This window comes from Sprattus sprattus (genome assembly GCF_963457725.1).
Source record: "Sprattus sprattus genome assembly, chromosome: 19".
Classification (NCBI taxonomy): Eukaryota; Metazoa; Chordata; class Actinopteri; order Clupeiformes; family Clupeidae; genus Sprattus; species Sprattus sprattus.
The window spans coordinates 22,745,520-22,766,956 of NC_137917.1; the positions used below are offsets into that span (position 1 = coordinate 22,745,520).

A 21,437-nucleotide genomic window follows, 5' to 3' on the forward strand; every position below is an offset into this window, starting at 1 on the left:
TGCGCTACGTGTAGAGCTTCATCAAACATCCACACCATTAAACGTACAATTTCACCCCCTTTATTGAAAATATTAGCTAGTACCTGGACAATCCATTAAGATTAGTCCTTCACTGTTAAGGTCATTACATCACTTTGTCCATTCGGTTCTCTGACAGTCACATAGTTCATTTAGCTACATTTGGTGTTTTAAGCAGTAGGTTAGCACTTCCAAGATTACGCTTTTTAATTTGATCAAACGGGCAGTCACCAGCTCATGACCAAAACACACCTCAAATTTGTGCAATTTGCTAGGAGTCTTTGAAAAAATAAAAACAGAGACCGTTCAGATAAAACTACGAGACAGACCACTGAGTAAATGTCAATTTGATTTGTTAATAACACGAAGTACATTTAAAAAGACCACCATTTAACATTATTTGACCAGTTTGTGGAAAAAAAACAAAAAAACAAAATCTACAACCACAGTGGCATTCTGGGAAACTGTACAATTGGAATCTCTAGGTTTTTCGCAAAACAAGCTGAGGGTATATTTAAGCAGTGCAAAGATCTGACATGAATGTCAAGATGACTCAGTACTCCTCCGTCATCCATCCCTCCGTTTTCTAAATATTAATTAACTGCGCTGTGCTCGGCAAGGGCTTTCCCCCATTTTACATGGTAAGGATGCGGCAGGAAACGACGCACATCCCTACACACAAGGCTGATGATCTTCTTGAGGTACACTAGTTAGAGGTAACGAGCTATGTGTTGTCATTTTGACTGCCTAAACACACCCCCTTGGTCTGTACTGCTTCAGTTATAAAACGGCTGACTGAATCACTCTATCTTACAATATATTCATATCACACAGGCTGTGCTGAGGGAAAACTCTCCAGACTAGTAATAATGTTCTGGGCCATACCCACATATAGAGACCACCTCCCCCGACTACTAAGGTTCGAGAAACACCTTGTCTACTCGTCCACTGATTGCAGAAAAGGCAATGTTAAACAGATGTAAGTGACAGAAATGGAAACACAAAGTTTTGAATAATACATAGAGCAGATTTTTTTTTTTCTTCCATTTTTCTTGTTTTTTTCCTTCTTTATCTTTTTTCACGGTCCGTGATCTTTGTTCTTTCTCTTAAAGCACATCATGATGTCCATCAATCGAATGAGAATCACTCAGAAAAACGTAACATGTCTAACACCTCTCATGGATGCGCTGTACTTTTGTCAGGCAAGACAGCTGTGGAAAGTTCACACCAAATAGACCCTGCAGCTCTTTTGGTTTCAATCTTATAGGGCTAGTGGCAATGTGGGGCTGCGCACTGCCACCCAGCATCGCCGTAAAGGGGGCTTTATCCTCAAGAGGAGGAGCAAGGAGGAATGCCTGGTTGTAAAGAGTCCTTGCCTGACCCTGCATCAATACTGTAGATCGCTGCGAAACACAGGCATGGCCCCTGGCCTGATAGAGAGAGAGAGGGGGGGGGGGGGGGGGAGGATGCAAAATAGGGCAGGGATGGGTGGCATTTGGGTCTGATGCTTTAAGAGAGACACACCTTTTTTTCATCAAACGCATGGTGGTAGCAGAGTTACATCCACCCCACATCACAACTGTGCCTTACAGTGTGAGGAAATCAGTCCATCTCAAAACACATGTTTGCTCAGAGACACAGAGACACACACACACACGCACACGCACACGCACACGCACACGCACACGCACACGCACACACACACATCTCTCACTTCTTGAGCTTGGACACTCTCCTACTAGTTAGTTTTCTGGTTCAAGAACGTTCACAAAATGTGTGCGGGTATGTATCCTCTGTGTATGTGTGTGTGGGGGGGGCTCAGGTGTGTGTGTGTGTGTGTGTGTGTGTGTGTGTGTGTGTGTGTGTGTGTGTCTTTTAGGCTTTGTAGTGATACATGCATCTATCAATCTGATGGAACATATTGTTTTTGTTTTTCATCCAAAAAAAAAAAAAAAAGGTGTTGGAAACATATCTACACAAGAGTCTTTAGCTAGTCAGGAAGCGAGGTTGGCAGGAAGAAGAGGAGGAGGAGGAGGAGGAGGAGGAAGAAGAGGAGCCCCATGTCTCAATGTTATGAACAGGTTGAGGAGGAGAGGAGAGGAGATGAGATGTGTCCAGCTAGCTAGTTATTGCAGCATGGTCCTTTAGTAGGCTGGGCTGTTTCTGTAAGGTCCACTCCCCGGCTGCGGGTGGCGCTGGCTCCCGCTGGCGCTGGCTCGTTCTTGGGCAATTTTTTCGCTGCAGAGAGGAAGACAGAAAAGGGAGTCGTTACTAACGCCAGACCAAACAACACAAGAGGGGGTGTAACCATGTCCTAAAGAGAATAGGGAATCGTCTGATACGACATCCTGAATTAGGTTGAGCTTTAAAGTGCTGCACTGTCTGTTCTCAGCGAGACCATGCACAGCAACATGACACTAACTATTACATATCTGCAATCTAATTATAACTTGTCATAACACAATATTAAATGTAATTACATGTGTAGTTAAATACTAAGATTTTAATCATGTATCTTTCTTTGCATAAATGATGTACAAGTCTGTACAACAGGCTAATGCTAAAACTACAAATTCGCCAAAATGTTATGACTTGTTCCTTATTTTCAAATGGCCCAATTACATATTTTTGTTCAAGTTGTACAAGCTGAACAAGTGTTTGCCCTCTGAACTAACCAGTGTCCGTGGTGTTCCTAAATTGTTCAACCAGATATGTTGGCATTAGAAGCGCCTAATGATATTGTGTGAATGCAAAGGAGACAGTCATGTCATCACCTTTTTAAACATAAACCAATGGGAACAGTCACCATACTGTATCTAAAGCTCGTACTCACCAATAGCCATGAAAATTTCATTGACATTCATGGAAGTCTTTGCTGAGGTCTCCATGAAGAGTAGGCTGTTGTCATCCGCGTACGACTGTGCAAGCTGCATAAAAAAAGATCATCTGGGGTTAACATCGCCCTGTCACACAGAACTACCAGCATCACTGATCATTAATTCTACTGCCGGTTCACATCTCATACCATCTGAGACTAACCAGCTCCAAACCAATACCGGAGTAGGTTTATGAGATTTTACATAGGTTGTATCTGGTTATAGTCCAAGACTATGTATAAAAAATGAAATAGTTTAAAAAGTGAATAGTTTAACCTTCTTCAATCAAAATATTAAAAACTGAAATAATTCCACACATCAAAAACTCCCCTGATTACAACAGCTGATTATATTTTCCAAGTGTATCACTGTTCCGTTGCTGTAAAACCACAACAATGCAAGTAGTCTACGCCTTGCAATGATTAAGCCCAACAACATTTAAAGAGGAAACAAACCTGAAAGTCAAGGGCTCTCTTGTTGGCAAGGTCGGCCTTGTTGCCCGCCAAAGCTATTACAATGTTCGGACTGGCTTGTCTCTGAAGTTCCTTCACCCAGTTTTTTGCTCGTCCAAATGATTCCTGAACAAATACAAGAGTTTAGCAAGAGTTTAGGGAAATATCTTAACCACAACAGGCATGAAAAACTAAATGAAATTGAAACAGGAAATAGCAATATCCAGTTAAATGAGCAGCAGTGGTCAGTAAGGCCAAACAGCAGGACATATCTCTCTCTGTCTTTTTCTCTCTCTCTTTCCCTCTCTCCCTATTTCTCTCTTTCCCTCTCTCTCTTTCCCTCCCCTATCTCCCTCCCTCTCTCCTTCCCTCTCCCTCCCTCCCTTTCTCCTTCTCCCTCCCTCTCTCCTTCTCCCTCCTTCCCTCTCTCTCTTTCCCTCCCCTATCTCCCTCCCTCTCCCTCCCTCCCTCTCTCCTTCTCCCTCCCTCTCTCCTTCTCCCTCCTTCCCTCTCTCTCTTTCCCTCCCCTATCTCCCTCCCTCTCCCTCCCTCCCTCTCTCCTTCTCCCTCCCTCTCTCCTTCCCTCTCTCCTTCTCCCTCCTTCTCTCATTCCCTCTCTCATTCCCTCTCCTCACATTTATTAGCCCATCACCAGGATTGATCTTTAAGCTCTCCTAGGTGATCTTGACTCACCTCATTTGTGATGTCGTAGACCACAATGGCTGCCTGCGCTCCCCTGTAGTACATGGGCGCCAGGCTGTGGTAGCGTTCCTGTCCTGCCGTGTCCCAAATCTCAAACTTGACCGTCGTGTCGTCCAAACACACCGTCTGAGTGAGGAAGGCAGCTAGATGAACAGGAGAAAACACACAGAAGAAGGAGAAAATCAGAGTTGAAAATGGGAATACCGGCAGAAAGGAAGGGGGGGTGTATGACAAGTATCAGATCCGAAGTAAGGCGAGTACATCTCACCACATAGACCTTGATAGATAGATAGATAGATGGATACTTTATTGATCCCGAGGGAAATTAAGGTCATCCAGTAGCTTACATTTAACACACAAACATACATACATACATGAATCACAATAAACACAATAAATACAATACACACAATGTTCTGGTGCTTAGCATGGTCACTGACGCACAAGAGGCAGCGCTCATGGATGAAATCTGCTGGCTCCATGCTTTACTTTTCCTTCCTCTACAGCTACCATAAAACCTCACCACATCTGACTCCTCCTCGACTGAGCCCGTACCGTGATGGTGAATCTGACTTCTCCTCGACTGAGCCCATACCGTGATGGTGAATCTGACTTCTCCTCGACTGACCCCATACCGTGATGGTGAATCTGACTTCTCCTCGACTGACCCCATACTGTGATGGTGTATATTATCCCCCTATTTCCACTGCTAAAAGCGATTCGGGCTAAAGGTTCGGGCTGCGATTCGGGCAAAAGTTGCTAATATTTGTGAGCAAAAGTCAATCAAATTAAACCCCTCGCTTCCATACTCCTGAGGCAACGTGTTGACTGGCTTGAATAGTGTATGGCTCCATTCAAGACACTTGGTTTCCCATTTTACAGGGTCAGGGCTATACGATCACCAGGTATTTTTTTTGAGTGCATACACAGAACGGACAGCTCGAAGACGGTGACAAGCAATTTACTGAATTTGACGAAACGTGTATTGGATTAGAATTGCGTACGGCATCTTTAAACCTTTTCTGAAGTATTGTGGAAGCAAATACGTTTGGTTTTTAAACAACGTATTTCAGTGAACATTTGCCTCACCTCCTATTGTGCTCTCCTGAAACTCATGAAACTGGCCTTTGACGAACCGAAGCACCAGACTGGACTTCCCCACAGCCGACTCTCCGAGCAGCACCAGCTTGAACTGGCAGATCTTGTTGCCGGCATTGGGCCCGTTGGGTCTTTGCGCTCCACCCCGACTTGCCATAACCTAGATGCCACAGTGCTGTTGAAACGGGTGAGGAGAAGAGGAAGAGTGGGTTCATGAGTAAACTTAATTCAAATGATACATCCACTGAATGGCAGAGGCAACAAAAAGAGTGACTTGTGAGTTACCCCTGTGGCTGCATGTAACAGTAAAATTTAAAAAATTAAAACACTGAAAATGCTGTACAGTTTATTTGTACATTTTTTTAAAACTGCCTTGCCGATTGTCCCCAATACAACAACTGTGTTGACGGACAAAGTTAGAAAACATGACGTTGAATTTTGTATATCAACAAATGTTTTTTAGGATGTTTTTTTTGTGACACTGAGGTTTAACTGCAAATCAATCTATTAGCTTTTGCTCTATTTCAATAACAGCCTTATACTTCTCCAGATCACGGATAAGGACTGCTGTTTACCTCACTAAGGGATGAAGTCAAGCAAAGAACCAAATCCTGTATTTACACATTCCTGCATGACTCATGAACCACCTTTTGGCTTTCAATAAGCATGGTGATTTAACCCAGCAGCTTATTACATCAAGGTTGTGACCATAAATAGCCAATTACACCAAAAGGTAAGCTACTGTTGGAAGAACGTTATGTACCAGCCAATGTAACAGCATCGACACGTAAACAGATATCATGATTGACATTTATGGCAATGTCTGTCATCATTCTTTTCTCATAAGGCTAAATTAAGTGTCAGGGTGTAAGTACGGTAACTTGACAGCACTGTGCCGCCGACTTGGCCGATCTGGCAACAGTGATGCATAAACAAGGGAACAACGAAAGCGTCTGGCTGTTTGCCCTCAGCTTCGGTTCCTTCATGGCTAAACAGCTAACTAGTTATCTCAACATCATCTAGCTAGCTAACTTTCCACGCTCCAATTTGACCCTAATTCTGATCGTACCGCAAAAAACATACTACTATTTTCAGATTTCTGAAAACTAGATATCCTATGATAACTCTGCCATTCACGGTGAAAAGTCGACGGGTTAGTATCTTAACATGGGCGCATCATAATTGAGCAACAAGCTGTGTCATGTAGCTTGCTAGCTTGCTAGCCAGCTGGACACCTTTCTCAAGCCACCCAGCTAGCGCTGATCCGTATGAGAAAACTGACAATACATGTTCTGTTTCCCAAAGTGAAAAGCTCACTAAACTGACAAAGTAGGCATCGGTACTACATAAACCATATTGTAAATACCGCTCACACCAGTAAGTCACTTCCTAGCGCTAACTGGCTGTCACTAACCAACTAACGTTAGACTTTTCAAAAACTCGTATGTTAGCCTGCTAGCTAACTACCCACTTACTTCTACCATAAAACGGTTTTCGACGCAGACTCCAATGTCAGCGAGTTAGCTAACAGTATCATATAAACCAATCCACACAGCTACCAACGAAGTGCAATCCGAGAAAGTGCAAGAAAATAGTTAGTTAGTTAGCGTTGCATGATCGTGGTAGAAATATCATGGATATGCCACAATACTTCCAACCCATGTCGTACATTATTGTCTCTTATCAATAACATAAGGTATAACATCTAAAGGCCTATGTTTATAGCAAAGCTAGCGTTAGCTAATTAAGTTCCTTTTTCGTATTTTGCTAACAACGTAGCCTGTAGAACAGCTAATGTCGGCTAACCTAGCTTCATTTTAACTAGCGTCAAGATCACTCCAAAATGAAATAGCCGGAAAATGGCCCAGAGGCTTACCTTCTCCAGACGAAAACGATAAGGGCACCTGACAACGACCACTAATAAGCGATATTCTCGCGTTCCAAATCGTGGTCAACGCCAGAGAAATCTCTCTGGTTGCTAATGTCTTCCCTTCCTTTTCTTCGCAACTTCCCTCTTTGCCTCAAAACGTTGGATGACAGATCGTATGACTGGAGTTGGCATCTTTGACGTATAGCAATGAAATGGCCAATCAGAAACTCCCGTCTTAAAGTTGTCTCTCAATTTACTCCAAATGTATTTCTTTAGTCTCTCTCTTGCTACCCCAATTTGCTGTTTATTGTAACAAATATTAATTTGTAGGACGATTGTAGGACGTGCATTTGCAGGACGACATTTGATTTTCCATTCAGGGAGCAACAAATAACTTTTATTGAAGATAATTTAAGACGAAATTTCGGTAGCTGCAAATAACATTTCTTAAATTTAAGAAATAAAAAAAAATTGTTGAATATGCATTTATATTTCTTTCTTCTCTTTAAGTTTTTAGAAGAATACGTCACAGAGAAAGAACTCAAATATCTCTTATCTTGCCAAACTTGTTGCCAGGAGACAGGTTGTAAACATCCTGATATCTTTTTCGCACAATGACGGACAATCTGTAAATTGCTTGCAGTTGGATGAATTAGATGGCTACAAATTAATTTCATTTTCAGCGACAAGAAGAAAATGACTTTGGTAAACGACAGATTCCCGAGCATTCCAACGGTAACATTTTACGTTATGTAATTTAATGTTATTAACCCAACAAACACAATTGCTCCCTCTGTCTTGCACGTTACTATGATGCTTGATTGTTTCTCTGTAAATCCCAAACTGTGGTAAAAACAGCGGTTTGTTCACAACCATGTCAATGTTTTTGCTCTTTGACTTAGGCAGGGAAACGAATACCCCTTGGTGACCGTGTCAAGACATTATTTGAGTTATCACCACGGGTAAGTCCTTAGATCTGCGTCAGTTAGCGATAGTTAACAGCAGTACAGTTGGCTAAAACCCATTTACTTTTAATATGGCTACATTGTATACAATTATTTTATTTTTGATTTTTTTTTTTATTATTATTGATTTTAGGCCATCACACCCCCAGTGGTGAAGAAGTTTCACAATACCTCTCGCCCTGAGCCAGGGGCCATCCGCGTGCTCTATGGAAAAGCCAATGACCCTGATATTGCCAGCAAGAAAGTGCATGGAGTGACAACCAACACATCTTTTACTGTAAGTTGTGCCAAAATGCAATTCTGCCAAATAATTTAGCAAGTGAATGGTACAATCGCCAGAGCTTGCTTAACTGAAACTGGTTCTGATAAGAAATAGTGTCAAGTTGATCTTATTTCTCCTTTAATAATGGTGACAATTTGCCATTGGAGGAATGTTGGCACCAAATGCACATGGGAACCGAGTGCTCATGCAAGCAGAGTGCCCAGTATGATGTCAGTGTGCTGGTTTTTACCTTGCAGAGTGGTTCACTGATAAATCCAGCACCAAAGACCCGGTTTCATCAGAAGCTTCAGCAGCTTAATGAGGCTGGGTATGCCAGCCACCAGAGGGCCCCTTTTGGCAAATCACACAACCAGAGCCTGGGACTGCCTAAGTGGTTCACCATTAACGAAACTACTTTTGGTGTGAAGAACCATTACCGTAAGTAACATTTGATGTAGGAGGATTAATTCGGGTGGTTTTAGGCATTGAAAACGGATACGCACATGCCAATAATTGTGTTTTTCAGTATAGTTGAATAATTTAAGACTGATCAAAAGTATTTTGTTACAAAAAAAATCATAATGCAGGCGTCAACGCACGTGAGATCATCAACCCGCCTAAAACCTCAGAGCAGGTTGAGAGAGATTCCCAGGAAGGGCGTCAGAATTATATCCGTTCTCATAATGCCTACTTAGTAGGTGAGTTGGCTGGAAGCTGCATCTCAAGGATGAAGTCTTTTTGAGATGCTCTGTGTAACACAACACACGAAATACCCTTTTGCTGCACTTCACATTGTCATGTACAATAACCAAACTTGTACATAATTGATGCTGTGTGTTGCTGTTGCTTACCAAAGACAGGTCTGGCTCACTGAGTTGCTATTCAGATGCCATGTTTTACATGAGGTAATGTTGACTCTGCAGGTGAGCGTGTCGACAGGGCATACGACTGGAAGCGCTGTGGGAAAGACACCCGGTTTGGAGTGCCCACTCCCCACCACAACGATGGACGCATGGTCTCCAAATCCCTTCACTGGCCATGTGACAAGCAAAAGTAAGACAAACCCAGTAAATACCTGCTTTTTTGATTGTTGGCTTAGAGGTTACCTTGAAAAATATTGTCATCAGGTGTGATATGAAGACAATATTGAACAAATACAAGGGATGAGTGGTGGTTAAGTGTTGTAGTTCAACGTTTGGTGGAAGAAGCTGCCTAGTACTACCAGAGCATGGGCATCCCTCTCTTCCTTATAGAAGCTCTTTAAGACCCAATTCTTCAGAGAGCACCTCCTTTCCTAACTTGCACTTCCTCTTCCTTTTTCTACCTCACCTTATTCTTCATCTTATGCTATCTCCTCTAACTATTACTTAACCTGCACTTATAGAAGTTACATTCCTGCACTTTTTTTATTTCTTATGTTAAATAGTATTTATTGTAACACTAGGTCTATATTGCTCGTGGCTTGATTGTTCACTCATTTGTACGTCGCTTTTGATAAAAGCGTCTGCTTAATGACTAAATGTAAATGTAAGTGTTGTTTTATCCTTGTCTAGGCTATGGCTTATAGTATGTTTTCAAAAAGCCTTGTATGTTTTCAAAAGCAGTTTTGGTTAATTATTTACCATATCTTTATAAGTGTTACAATGTGGTGTGTTGCTCTTACAGACATTGTAGTGCAATGTTAGTCTCAAAGCGTTGTGACGACTTCAGAGAAAGGACTCAGCCCCAAATAAGCAAAGTGCATGATCCGTAAGTCTGTTAACTTTTCCATGTCCTTTCTGCAAATGTTTACAATTTGTACTTCTCATTATTGTGCAGCTGATAAGCATTATTAACTACAGTATTTTTGTAACTTGTGACAGAATTGCAGATACTCTGAAAGTTCCGGCGAAACACACATTTGGAATCTTGTTGAGACCTGATGACTTTGGTGAGTCAGTTGCAACGTTACTAACTCAATCCTGATGAGGTTTGTCACACCCGTATCAACTCTGACCACCAGCTATCAACTCTAGTAATAAAGAGAAAAAAAGTTAACAAGTAGTTGTTGTCGATGCGCATGTTATTTTCTCAAGGTGGAAGAGTACCGTGGCATTGGTTTACTATAGCCTGGCATTTGTAGATTTAGATTTTGTTCACATAGTGTTCTGTTGATAAAGTGTTGTTTCCCTTTAACCTTAGATTTGAAGGACCCCGTAGATTTTCAAGCCAGTTCTTGTTAAATTATGTATTGTTGTTTTCTGAGATTTATAGTCATTCTCAGCAGGACCAGGCTTGTAGTCAGTTTATTTTTTTATACTAGGGAAATTTGGACATCCATCTTAAACAAATTTCAAAGCTTTTATTAACTTTATTTTGTTAGTCCAGTAGTTGTGGAGTGTGGAGAGAGTACAGAAGTGTGGTGTTTTCCAACCCATACAGTACATAATTAAATCATTTTCATATAGTACCTTGCTTTTTTGCTCAACACTACCATATTGGCAGCCGAGTCGTGAAAAACATGTGGGACAAAACAAAGTCTGGTTGAGCAAAACCATTTTGAAAATCCTAAATGAAAAATGTTACACAACCTGCTGTCTAACTTGACTTTCTAGTCTACCTTTACATTAGTCATTTCAGGTAATTGCAGACAAAGACCTCAAATATCAGTAGATATTGTCATAAAACAGTCTTTCAAAATCTTTGTAAACATTAAAGTATAATTTTCAAGTCATTTCAAGTCAAATTTTCATAGTAAGGTAAATATCCACAGTTCTGAGTTTGCTCAAACTGCCCCACCCTTAAAGCAGTGAGGACCAAGCGAATTTTCAGCAAGTGTATTTTTTAAGTGTTGCACACGACATGGGCGTGTGTGTGAGATCAAAGTGATCATCGCAGGCATGTGGTGAGCAAAGCATTGCACCATCAAAGGACTCCAGTCCGTGCCTCTGGGCATCATCCATATGGCTTGACTGCTGCGTACCTGGGGTTTGGCGTGTGTCCTCCAGGCTTGCCTTTGGACGACAGCAGGAGTGAGATATTTAATCTCATTCCTGCTGTTATTGGTGTTTGCTGTGGCTATTGCTGCTACTCCACGAAACCTCAAATTATAGACGCAGACTTACTGTGCGCTTAAAAATGCTCAATAACCTTTAGCTCAGTAGGTTCATGTACACTGTTGTGTTGATATTCATTTCATTTTTGGAAATACGGCCCCCACATTTGTCAGTAAGACTTGTATAGTGTAGGTACATAAACTCTGTCCTCACACAGGGGTACTCAAATAATGTAAGGACAATAGCTCTGTTGATGGGTGCCAAATAAATATGGGTGCATTTGTGTATAAATGCTAATACTTTCCTCGCGAGGGCCACCAAGATAATGCTGGCACTATCTTGACGACAGCACCAATAAAATGCATCAACTATGCAACACAACAGCAGATCAATGAAGTTGAACACATGGACACATGGACAAAAACTGTGATGTCTACCATAGTGGTCAAATTCAACCAAGGATCAGTCTCAAATCAGTGTCATGAATCAGTCTCATCAGTCTCTCAAAATATACTAAACTATCAGTTTGGAACTGATCAAAAATGTATTTGATAAAGTTAAAGGTCTTTGGAGTTCTGAGTACTACAGGTTGGCACCATTCACACTAAATATACCAGCATATATAATCCAAAGCATTTATTTATTATTGAAATGATCAAAAGTAAAACACACAATATCTAATCTAACTTGCACGGATAGAGCTGTAGATAGAGGGTAATATAGAATAAGAGTAAGAGATGTGAGCTTTGGTTGGCCAGGACAGGGGTGTGGTACAGGTGATATCAGTTTACAGGAAGTGTTTGGAGAAAGGGTGCAACTCCTTACGTAATGGCTTACGTTTCACAGTAAGAGTTCCTGATTGAATCACACAATGAACACACTCATCTGCAGAGTTCCAAATGAACCTACAGTACAATAGCATTGGTGACATTGGTCCTTCTACATGCTGTTGCCTGCAGATGCTAGGGATCTCATTCAAGCCACATCACCACCTAATTACCTCAGAGGGAAGGACCGCCAACGGAGTCTAGTCACCATCGCTCGCCAGCACCTGAAGAAGGCCAATTACCGCAACTTTAACTCTCTACTGGAGGCGTTCAGGCACTATGACAAGGTCTTCTGCTCTCTGCAGGCTCTCACATACACACAGCCATTAGATGGCCTGAAGTGACCTCCTTTATCTACACATTCTTTCGGCACATCTTTTTTTTTTTCAATATCTGGTACTTGTGTTTAGTATAATAATGTCAGAACTAAAATACCTCAGTCATTGTATTTGCTGATAGCTGTAGAAATGATATTGCATAAAAATGCTTATTGTGCCGTGAATGCATGCTACTGTCTTGCATACTCCATGTTATTAACACAGTTCTCACTTTACAGAAGGGGCAGGGAATGATTGATAAGGAGGATCTGCAGGAAGTCTGTCGACAGTTTAAACTGGACCTCAGTGGCCCAGTGTTGGACAGCCTCATGGAGTACTGTGACGTGGACAAGGATGGACTGATCAGCTTCATGGAGTTTGCCAACTTCCTCAGCTGGAAAGACAAAATGCCCATCGGCAGACTGGAGCAGGGGATTCTCACTAAAGGTGAGCACAGGTGGCAGTCTATAGCAGTCAACATGTGGCTCAGGTGGCCTGCTACTGACTGGAGAGAACAAGAGCTTGAATTGCGATGAAAAAGAGCTAACAGACAATTTGCTGCTGACTTGTACACTACATATACAAACAGAACTAGATTAACCATAGCAGATATCTTGTTTTGATGTTTGATTGTATGTAGATTAATACACGTTTCCTCATCATTACTGGTTATTCAGAGGGGCACAGATTGAACTCAAAGAACAACCATTGTGTGTTTTGCTGAGTGCTATGTGTACTGTGTCACCTCCTCCTGTATTGCAGAGCGTACGGTAAGCACTGCTCCAGCCAACATGCAGAGAGAGGGAGGCCAGGCGTCCCAGGCAGAGCCCCTGGTCAAGCCCGAGGACCTGGTGCCAGTGGAGCTGGGAAGCTTGCTGAAAACCCCCAAGACTCTGCCTCACCCCAGAACCGTTCCAGATGTGTCTGCCACCACCTCATCACAGATTGGAGCAGTTGTGGATGGAACCTCCACTGCCAGTGAGTAAATCAACTTAAAATCCTTTGGCTGACAAATAGCAAATGATAAATGACTGTGAAATGTGCTCCATGTAGAAATGTGTGTGTGTATGTTTTGTTAAATTAATGTGCGTAATGTACGATTATGTGATTAATAGCAGCCCGGGATTTAAGGGGATGTTGAGTAGTCTGTGTCTTGTTCTCCTCCTCTTCCATCCCACAGTCAGTCAATCATTTCCATGGGAGTAAACGTTGTATGAAATGAATAAACTGGGGAAAAAGCTGCTATTGTCAGACAAGGTAGTCTAGTATACAGTGCCACTTAAAAGTATGTGAACCCCTTGACCACTTACGAGTTTTCTGTTGTTTTACCATGATTTTTCATTTTTTTCATCACCAATTTTCCATAGAAGGAATGTCAGGTTTATGTTTATCATTTGCATGTACTTTTTTTAGAGGGAATTGTTTGAGTAGCCAAAAGACTACATGAAACATGGAATTAGTCCATTTCAAAAGTAAGTGAACCCCCTGCTGAATTGGAAAAGTCAAGCAGGTAACAGATTCAGTGACACTTATTTGGGTGCTTAATTAGTCAATTAAGCAAACCGATCATCTGAGACATCCTTAGGGAAAGGTTTGGGCAACACAGATTAAAAGAGAGAGGAAACCAACCAAACTACTGTAGTGCCAAGGTGTACCCACACAGATCAACAATGCCGAAAGGAAACGAGATATCCGAGAACATCAGGAAGAAGGTTCTGACAGCCCATCAGTCTTGGGAAAGCTATAAGACCATATCCAAAAGATTCCAGCTCCATCCATCCATCCAAGACAAATAATTTAGAAATGGAGAGCATTCAACATGACCGCATCTCTGCCTAGAAGTGGACGCCCATCAAGGCCATCACCAAGAAGCATCAGAAGAAGAATAAATCAGGTAAAAGTCAACCCACACATTACCTCTAAAGAGTTTCAGACCTCTGGCAGCATCTGGGGTAAATGTACATGGGTCTACAATCAGACGAAAATTGAATAGACATGACATTCATGATCGGGTTGCTAGAAGGAAGCCTCTGCTCTCAAGAAAGAACAAAACTGCCCGTTTCAACTTTGCCCGAGAGCACTTGGATAAACCAAAGGCCTTCTGGAAGTCCCTTCTTTGGACAGATGAGTCTGAGATAGAATTATTTTGTCACAATCAAAACCAACAATTTTCATCTGATTGTAGACCCATGTACATCTACCCCAGATGCTACCAGAGAGGTCCGAAACTCTTTAGAGGTGATGTGTGGGTTGACTTTTACCTGATTTATTCTTCTTCTGGTGCTTCTTGGTGATGGTCTTGATGGGCGTCCACTTCTAGGCAGAGATGCGGTCATGTTGAATGCCCTCCATTTCAAAATGATTTGTCTTGGATGGATGGATGGAGCTGGAATCTTTTGGATATGGTCTTATAGCTTTCCCAAGACTGATGGGCTGTCAGAACCTTCTTCCTGATGTTCTCGGATATCTCGTTTCCTTTCGGCATTGTTGATCTGTGTGGGTACACCTTGGCACTACAGTAGTTTGGTTGGTTTCCTCTCTCTTTTAATCTGTGTTGCCCAAACCTTTCCCTAAGGATGTCTCAGATGATCGGTTTGCTCAATTGACTAATTAATCACCCAAATATGTTTAACTGAATCTGTTACCTGCTTGACTTTATCAATTCAGCTGGGGGTTCACTTACTTTTGAAATGGACTAATTCCATGTTTCATGTAGTTTTTCGGCTACTCAAACAATTTCCTCTAAACAAGTACATGCAAATGATAAACATAAACCTGACATTTCATCTATGGAAAATTGGTGATAAAAAAATGAAAAATCATGGTAAAACAACAGAAAACGCTTAAGTGCTCAAGGGGTTCACATACTTTCAAGTGGCACTGTAGTTCATCCCTCTTGCACCGGCATTTCAGATATGCCTACCCATGGAATCCCAACTGTGCGTCTGGATTTGGCCGCACCACGCATCAAGCGGATCAGTGACCGCACCAACTACGGAGATCTGGCAACAGCTTACGACCTGCTGTACCCACCACTCCACTCCCTGTGGGGGGTGCACGAGGAACACTTCTTCTATCCGCACTCCAAAGATGAGGTGAGAGCTGTTTGGAGGTTCTGAGGGCATAGCGGTGCTTGAATCTGTGCGAGAGTCTGATTCCCCGTTTCTGTGCGCCTTTCAGATTTCTGCAATATTCCGGAACGCTGGCGTTGACGTATCCGAGGCGACGTTCGAGGAAGCGTGGAGGCTGGCGTCCACGAGGCATCCAGCCGGGGAAGTGTGTGTTGAGGGTTTCCGGAATGCTCTGAGAGAAATGCAGGCTAATTGAAAACTTGTTAAAGTTATTTATACTTAATAAAATTCTTATTTTTATGTGAATTCATGAACATGACCTCAATAAAACCTGCTGGAGCTTGATGTTGTACAAGGATCCTATCACCAAGAATTTATTATAAGGAGAATTTATTTTACCTATGGATGTTGGTTGAACCAGATTGCATAAAAAAGCTGAAAAGAAACGAGCCTGAGATCTTTGAGCTGTCAGTGTACTCCCACATGCCTGTGTACAGATCCCAGATCAGAGCACGTCTATAGCAACTGTAAGCATTATGACTGACATGTCCTCCTAATGTTGCTGTTAGATTCAGTGCTAATTCATCTGAAGCCTTTGATAAGATTTGTGCACATATTTACCCCATAATTCTATTAATCAGCTTCTTAGAGAAAATCTCTCAAAGCCTAATTGAGTCTGAAGCTTCTGAGAACCTAATCACATAACACTCAAAAAGCCATGCACTAACATAGGCAGAAGTACACGTGCACACACTTGCACACACACATGTATGTACACACTCACACATTGACAAATGCAAGAAAGTGAAAAATGACACTGGAAAATGACACTAAATAGACACATTAGTTTATGCACTTTAAGCAGATTAATAAAAGGTAGATCAGACTAATCCTCTGAAAAACAGAACAGAAAATTATGACAAATTAATACACATCAATGTTTTTTTTATTTTCAGTTGTTACCAGCTTCCAGCCATTATATACCCGCTTAATAGTTTGACACAGAGCCGTGAATAAATGGCTAATATGAATTTACCACATTTACTTCAATTAAAACATTATTACTCTTAATCACGTTATGTCTTGCTAACAAACACGAGACAAAACCCCCCACGCAAACTTGAGCACACCCTAATCATAACAGTGTGTGGAAATTAATATAATCCCACATCATATTTCACTGTGGCATGGCTTAATGAATTCTTTCAAATGACTCCATTCTATGTCTCTTCATCCTTGCCAAGGAACGCTTCTCTAATAATGACATTTGAGGAGTTTGTTAGCTGAATGGGATGACACGCAAGCTTCAAAGAGACATTGTCAATCCCTCCCAGTCTGGCGACGCATTTATTCACGTTATGTCTTCATTTCTGGTTATTTAGCTGCAAATGTGGTTAATACCGCAATACTATACAATGGACTACATTAATGATTAATTTTTTTCAGTCAGTCACCATTGCTAAAAGGTGATGGTTCCATCGCCAGGATTTTGTGGAATCTCCACTTACACTCGAGCAACATTGCACTCTTTATTCCATCTTAGTTGTTACAAGCGTGAAAGGATTCTAGTTCTTATTATCTGTGTCGTCTCGGGAGCCCATGTCATATATTTTTTGTTTTATCTTCGAGAATTTTTTTTGTTTCTTGAACATTTGAGCCTGAGATATTACTGAAATATTACTGCAGGCCACACGCAGTATCAGAATCATTTTGTATCAGAATTGAATTTAATGATAATGAATTGACCATATGTCAAAGTCCACACTGTGACTATAAATGGTATTTGTCCATGAAATGTTCTCTTCAATCACAAAAAAAGAGAACTTTTACATTTAATGCATGTCTGTCACTTTTCCTCAATTTAACATTTAGGTGCCTTTGAAAAGCTACTTATGACTCAGATGTTCCATGTAAGTTCTCCTTCACAAATGACAAATGTGGGGCATAATTCTTACACAAACATACTATTGATCAATATGATTTATAGGATTTCATGTCACTATGATGTTATTTCATTCTCGAAACTTATAATCAATCAAAAAAAAATTAAGCCGGATACTTACGCAATATCCCATAGTTTTAGGACAAAGTTGACTATTAAATGGATTCCTTTCCATAAGTCATGGCGAGAATAAAAAGGCAGTTCAGTCACAAAGTGACCTTTCAAATAAAGAAAATGTATGATTTCTCATTTACAAGCAATTGTAGGTGTTTCCATAGTTCTAATAACCAACGGCCTGAAGTCTACTAATCATTTTATTTTACAGGTTTGCCGGCCCATTACAGTTCTACAGGTGTGCTTTACGCCCCAAAAGCCCTTCCAACTGAATATGGGTGAATGGGTGTTAACACACTCTAGTGGCCGGTTCAGTAAAATGCTGCAATAATTGCAATAAGGTGAATTGATTTCATGATGCTATTTAATGCAAACAAAATAAAATTAGGGATATTTGCATATATAGCCCTGCATGAGATGGCGATATATTTATCGAGTACAAACATGTATTACATATCCAAAAGTAAGACACGCTGACCTTTTTCTTGTGTTAAGAGACTGTGATCAGGTTATGAAATCATGACAGTAGGTTTTGTTATCATGAAATCCAGCCCTACGGTGAATGGACTTCCTCTAGTTACGCAGTCTATGGTAAACACAGGAGCCAGTTTTTTGTTAACCCATGAAATAATTTATTGAACTTCAGAAAAAATGTGTGTAGCTAGATTTGAACTAGAAGTTAAGCCCGCCTGTAACAAATAAATATGCCAAAGAAGTTACATTTGTTGCAGGTCTACTACACCTGAAATGACAAACAGGAATTGCACATGACATGACATCACCTCACACCAGCCTGGGCCAGCCTCCCGTGCAGCCCAGTGCTATCTGTGATGATTCTGTCATGGGGGTTTGGTTCCACTGAAGTTTTGGCCGGAGCATAAACCGTGACTAGGGAGAGAACGAGAATCGTGGACATCCAGAACATTCTTCATGGGACACCGTTAGGTGAGACACGCCTGTCACTGTCACACCTGTCACTCCAGCTGCTTCCAGTGCCAGATGTGGGTCACCATCCAGTCAGGTTCGACTCCATTTGTCAGCTCACAATGAAACCTGTGTGGAGGACGGGGGGGGGGGGGACATAACCCAAAGGCATTAGACAGGCCAGCGCCAGATTCCAGCATCAGCGCGTAGACCGAATTCATCTCCTCTCCTGTATGCCTTTGACCATCTTAAATTTCCACTAAATTGCTATGACACACAAAAAAGACAGTTAAACGGACCACATTCGGGCTTGAAGCCCAAGGAGGACACGGGTTCGAATCCGGCCCCGATGCCATTTCTCCTGTCCACTCCCCTCTTCTCCCTCTCATTTCCTGTCACAGTCTTCACTGCTCTGTCAATTAAAGGCATAAAAAGCCCAAAAAACAAATCTTTAAAAAATAAAAAAAAACTCAACCCGACAGAGGAAAACAGCTGGAATAATTTGGGGTGGCTCCGTATGATGCTGTACACCATGACTGATTAGTTCCTTTTTGTGTCTGAAGTGATTAGCGGAGTCAAAGTGTAAGTAGGTGACAGATGGAGGTATTTGCAGATGTGCGACAGAGACACAAAAGAACAAGAAGTGTGTGTGTGTGTGTGTGTGTGTGTGTGTGTGTGTGTGTGTGTGTGTGTGTGCAAACAGCTTAGAGCAAACCGATTAGCAATAATATATCCATCAAACCGCTGCTGAAAATGAATGTCTGCCATAAGCTAAGAATCCATTAACTAAATAAAAAAACACTTAAAGCTAGCTAAGAATCCATCAGTCAATTGCATCAATGTCTCTAAGAATCTTCCTCAAGAAACTTTGAGGGTTATTAAAAGTCTGCTAGATGTATCAATCAAGCAAAACAAACCAAACGAGATGACTTCCTTTGTTAACCCCTTGATGAGGGACACCATTTGGGATGGTGACATGTTGGCACTTTCAACATGTGACAAATGAAGGCCCCGAGTTAAGACAGGGACTCCTTAGTATCTACAACTGCAGGCGAATTCCGCTTCCATAAAACAGGATAGTGTAAGTTTTTAATGTGGTGCCCTGGTATCATGTGTGATGCCCTGGTATCATGTAAAATGTATCTATTTAACATTTATGTAACGTTTACTTATTATCCTATCTGTGTCTCTTTACAAGTGTTTTTTAAACCCCCCTCCCCCTTTTCTTTCCTTTCTACTGTGAGGCGCATTGTGTTACCTTCGTGTATGAAATGCACCATACAAATAAAGTTTGATTTGATTCTGAAGTGAGCGTCACTTAGCACTTACTCGTACACGGCTGTCACGATCTTCTTAGGCGGGTCGTCTCCGTTATCTGTTATCCTGAAGATCTGTATGCTTTCAGGGTCCTCTGGTACGTCTGTGATGGACAGGTGCCAGAAGCGCATCATGACGTTACAAAACTTCCTCCCTGGGAAAGAGAACATGGACAACGTGAAACAATTAGCACTTTATTTCACACAGCTAATGCAGGTGACGTTCGTGCCAAGTCTTGGCAGGTCCTTAGTATTGACATTACACGTAGCTTATAACTTAACACTTGATTAGGGCTGAGGCTGAAGTCAAAAGCAGAGTTGGGCCACAATTCAAAGCAGATTTCAAGATGTTTTATAAAAAATATATTTGCATAGAACACCCTCTCTTATTGAGAACACAACTACATGTTTACACACCTATACATCAAATATGGAGATGGGAGATTAAACACTGTACCTCTACGATCAAAGACCACCGAGACATCTTCTGGAAGTACGAATACAATATCATCTGAAGAGATGGCTAGGTTTTTCTTCTGAGCATCTGATAAGACTTTGTATTTTGTCTTGACTCTTTCAACAGCCTGAAATACACAAGATTATTAGCCTGAGATTTTATTTAATTCCCACCATTACTTTAAATGTGTATGGGCACAAACACATTAAGTTTAGTACCTCATCAGTCACAACACCCTTCAAATCCTCAAACTTGCCATTGGAGACCATTGCAGAGACGTGGACCACCGCCTGAGGACAGAACCCGCACAACATGCTTTAAAGGTTATGACTGATGCATGCATGTTACTTTGTACACCTACGTATCATCATCAATATCATCATCACAGCATCATCTTCGTTTCTCTAAAACCAAGTTTCCAAAAGAGGCACAGCCATGTCACCCCAAGAAGCACAATGGTAGCTACCTGCTTCACCCCAGTATTAAACTCCACGCTGGACATATTCAAATCAAAATAGAGTTCAATAAACAATATAATGATTTTATTTCGTATCCATGTGATTGGATCCGGGATGCCCACAACAGAGATGGCTGGCTGCCTCTTTGTCTGAGGCTCATTGTCACTGTCGGTACTGTAGTGTCTGAATTTCTGGCAGACAAATAAGGCATTCTGTCTTCTCAGATTATGCAGGTTGCAGTCAGAGGACAGTGTCCCGTCCAGGAGACGCGAGTTACCAGACTGTAGAAACGACCAGGAACTGAATGAGATTTGTTTTGCAGGGAAGTTCCTCCTCCAAGGACAGGCCAACGGCTTGCACCCCACTATTCCTCCGATCTCACGATACGTCGCACAGCACGTAATGCGTTGCATTTCTAGTCCCGTCTGTCCTTTGCAAAAATAAATAATATCAATTTCATTCTGAATTTGGTGAAGGGGATACTGCGTCCCCGGCTCAGTTTGCTTCCGGGCAACCTTACACAACTGGCTCCTGCTGTACCCATAATGCTTTTGGAGAGAATAACCAGTTGTGAGACAAATTCGAGTCAGTCCAGTAGATGGAGACACATCCTAACTTGTAGACTGCTTCTGCGGGGGTGGGGTGGGGTAACCGCGCAGCCGTGGCCCGTGTCCGAGCGCTCAGGTGAGTGCGCCTTTTATCTGAGAGTAGGCGAGTATGGAGACAACTGATC

The 21,437-nt window shown here is 41.7% G+C and overlaps 3 protein-coding genes across 3 annotated transcripts; 1 reads left to right on the forward strand and 2 right to left on the reverse strand.

The window, feature by feature from the left end:
* Positions 1-1,710: 1,710 nt before the first annotated feature.
* On the reverse strand, positions 1,711-7,160 carry rab5ab (RAB5A, member RAS oncogene family, b). The gene is made up of 6 exons (XM_080858620.1): positions 7,023-7,160; positions 5,138-5,321; positions 4,040-4,191; positions 3,350-3,472; positions 2,852-2,945; positions 1,711-2,256 (listed from the first exon to the last, which is right to left on the reverse strand). The coding sequence occupies exons 2-6, from the start codon at positions 5,301-5,303 to the stop codon at positions 2,141-2,143; spliced, it is 651 nt and encodes a 216-aa protein (XP_080714746.1). The 5' UTR covers positions 5,304-5,321; positions 7,023-7,160; the 3' UTR covers positions 1,711-2,140.
* Positions 7,161-7,712: 552 nt separating this feature from the next.
* Positions 7,713-15,749, forward strand: efhb (EF-hand domain family, member B; the record flags this gene model as incomplete). The annotated part of the gene is made up of 13 exons (XM_080857629.1): positions 7,713-7,751; positions 7,919-7,978; positions 8,115-8,258; positions 8,501-8,681; positions 8,831-8,941; positions 9,167-9,296; positions 9,909-9,992; positions 10,106-10,173; positions 12,238-12,392; positions 12,662-12,869; positions 13,185-13,400; positions 15,336-15,517; positions 15,603-15,749. 13 exons carry the CDS (start codon positions 7,713-7,715, stop codon positions 15,747-15,749), a joined length of 1,725 nt encoding a protein of 574 aa, XP_080713755.1.
* Positions 15,750-18,157: 2,408 nt separating this feature from the next.
* Positions 18,158-21,211, reverse strand: LOC308380166 (m-AAA protease-interacting protein 1, mitochondrial). Its single transcript, XM_080857438.1, has 5 exons — positions 20,713-21,211; positions 20,465-20,536; positions 20,247-20,373; positions 19,803-19,944; positions 18,158-18,602 (listed from the first exon to the last, which is right to left on the reverse strand). The coding sequence occupies exons 1-5, from the start codon at positions 21,115-21,117 to the stop codon at positions 18,524-18,526; spliced, it is 825 nt and encodes a 274-aa protein (XP_080713564.1). The 5' UTR covers positions 21,118-21,211; the 3' UTR covers positions 18,158-18,523.
* Positions 21,212-21,437: the final 226 nt, after the last annotated feature.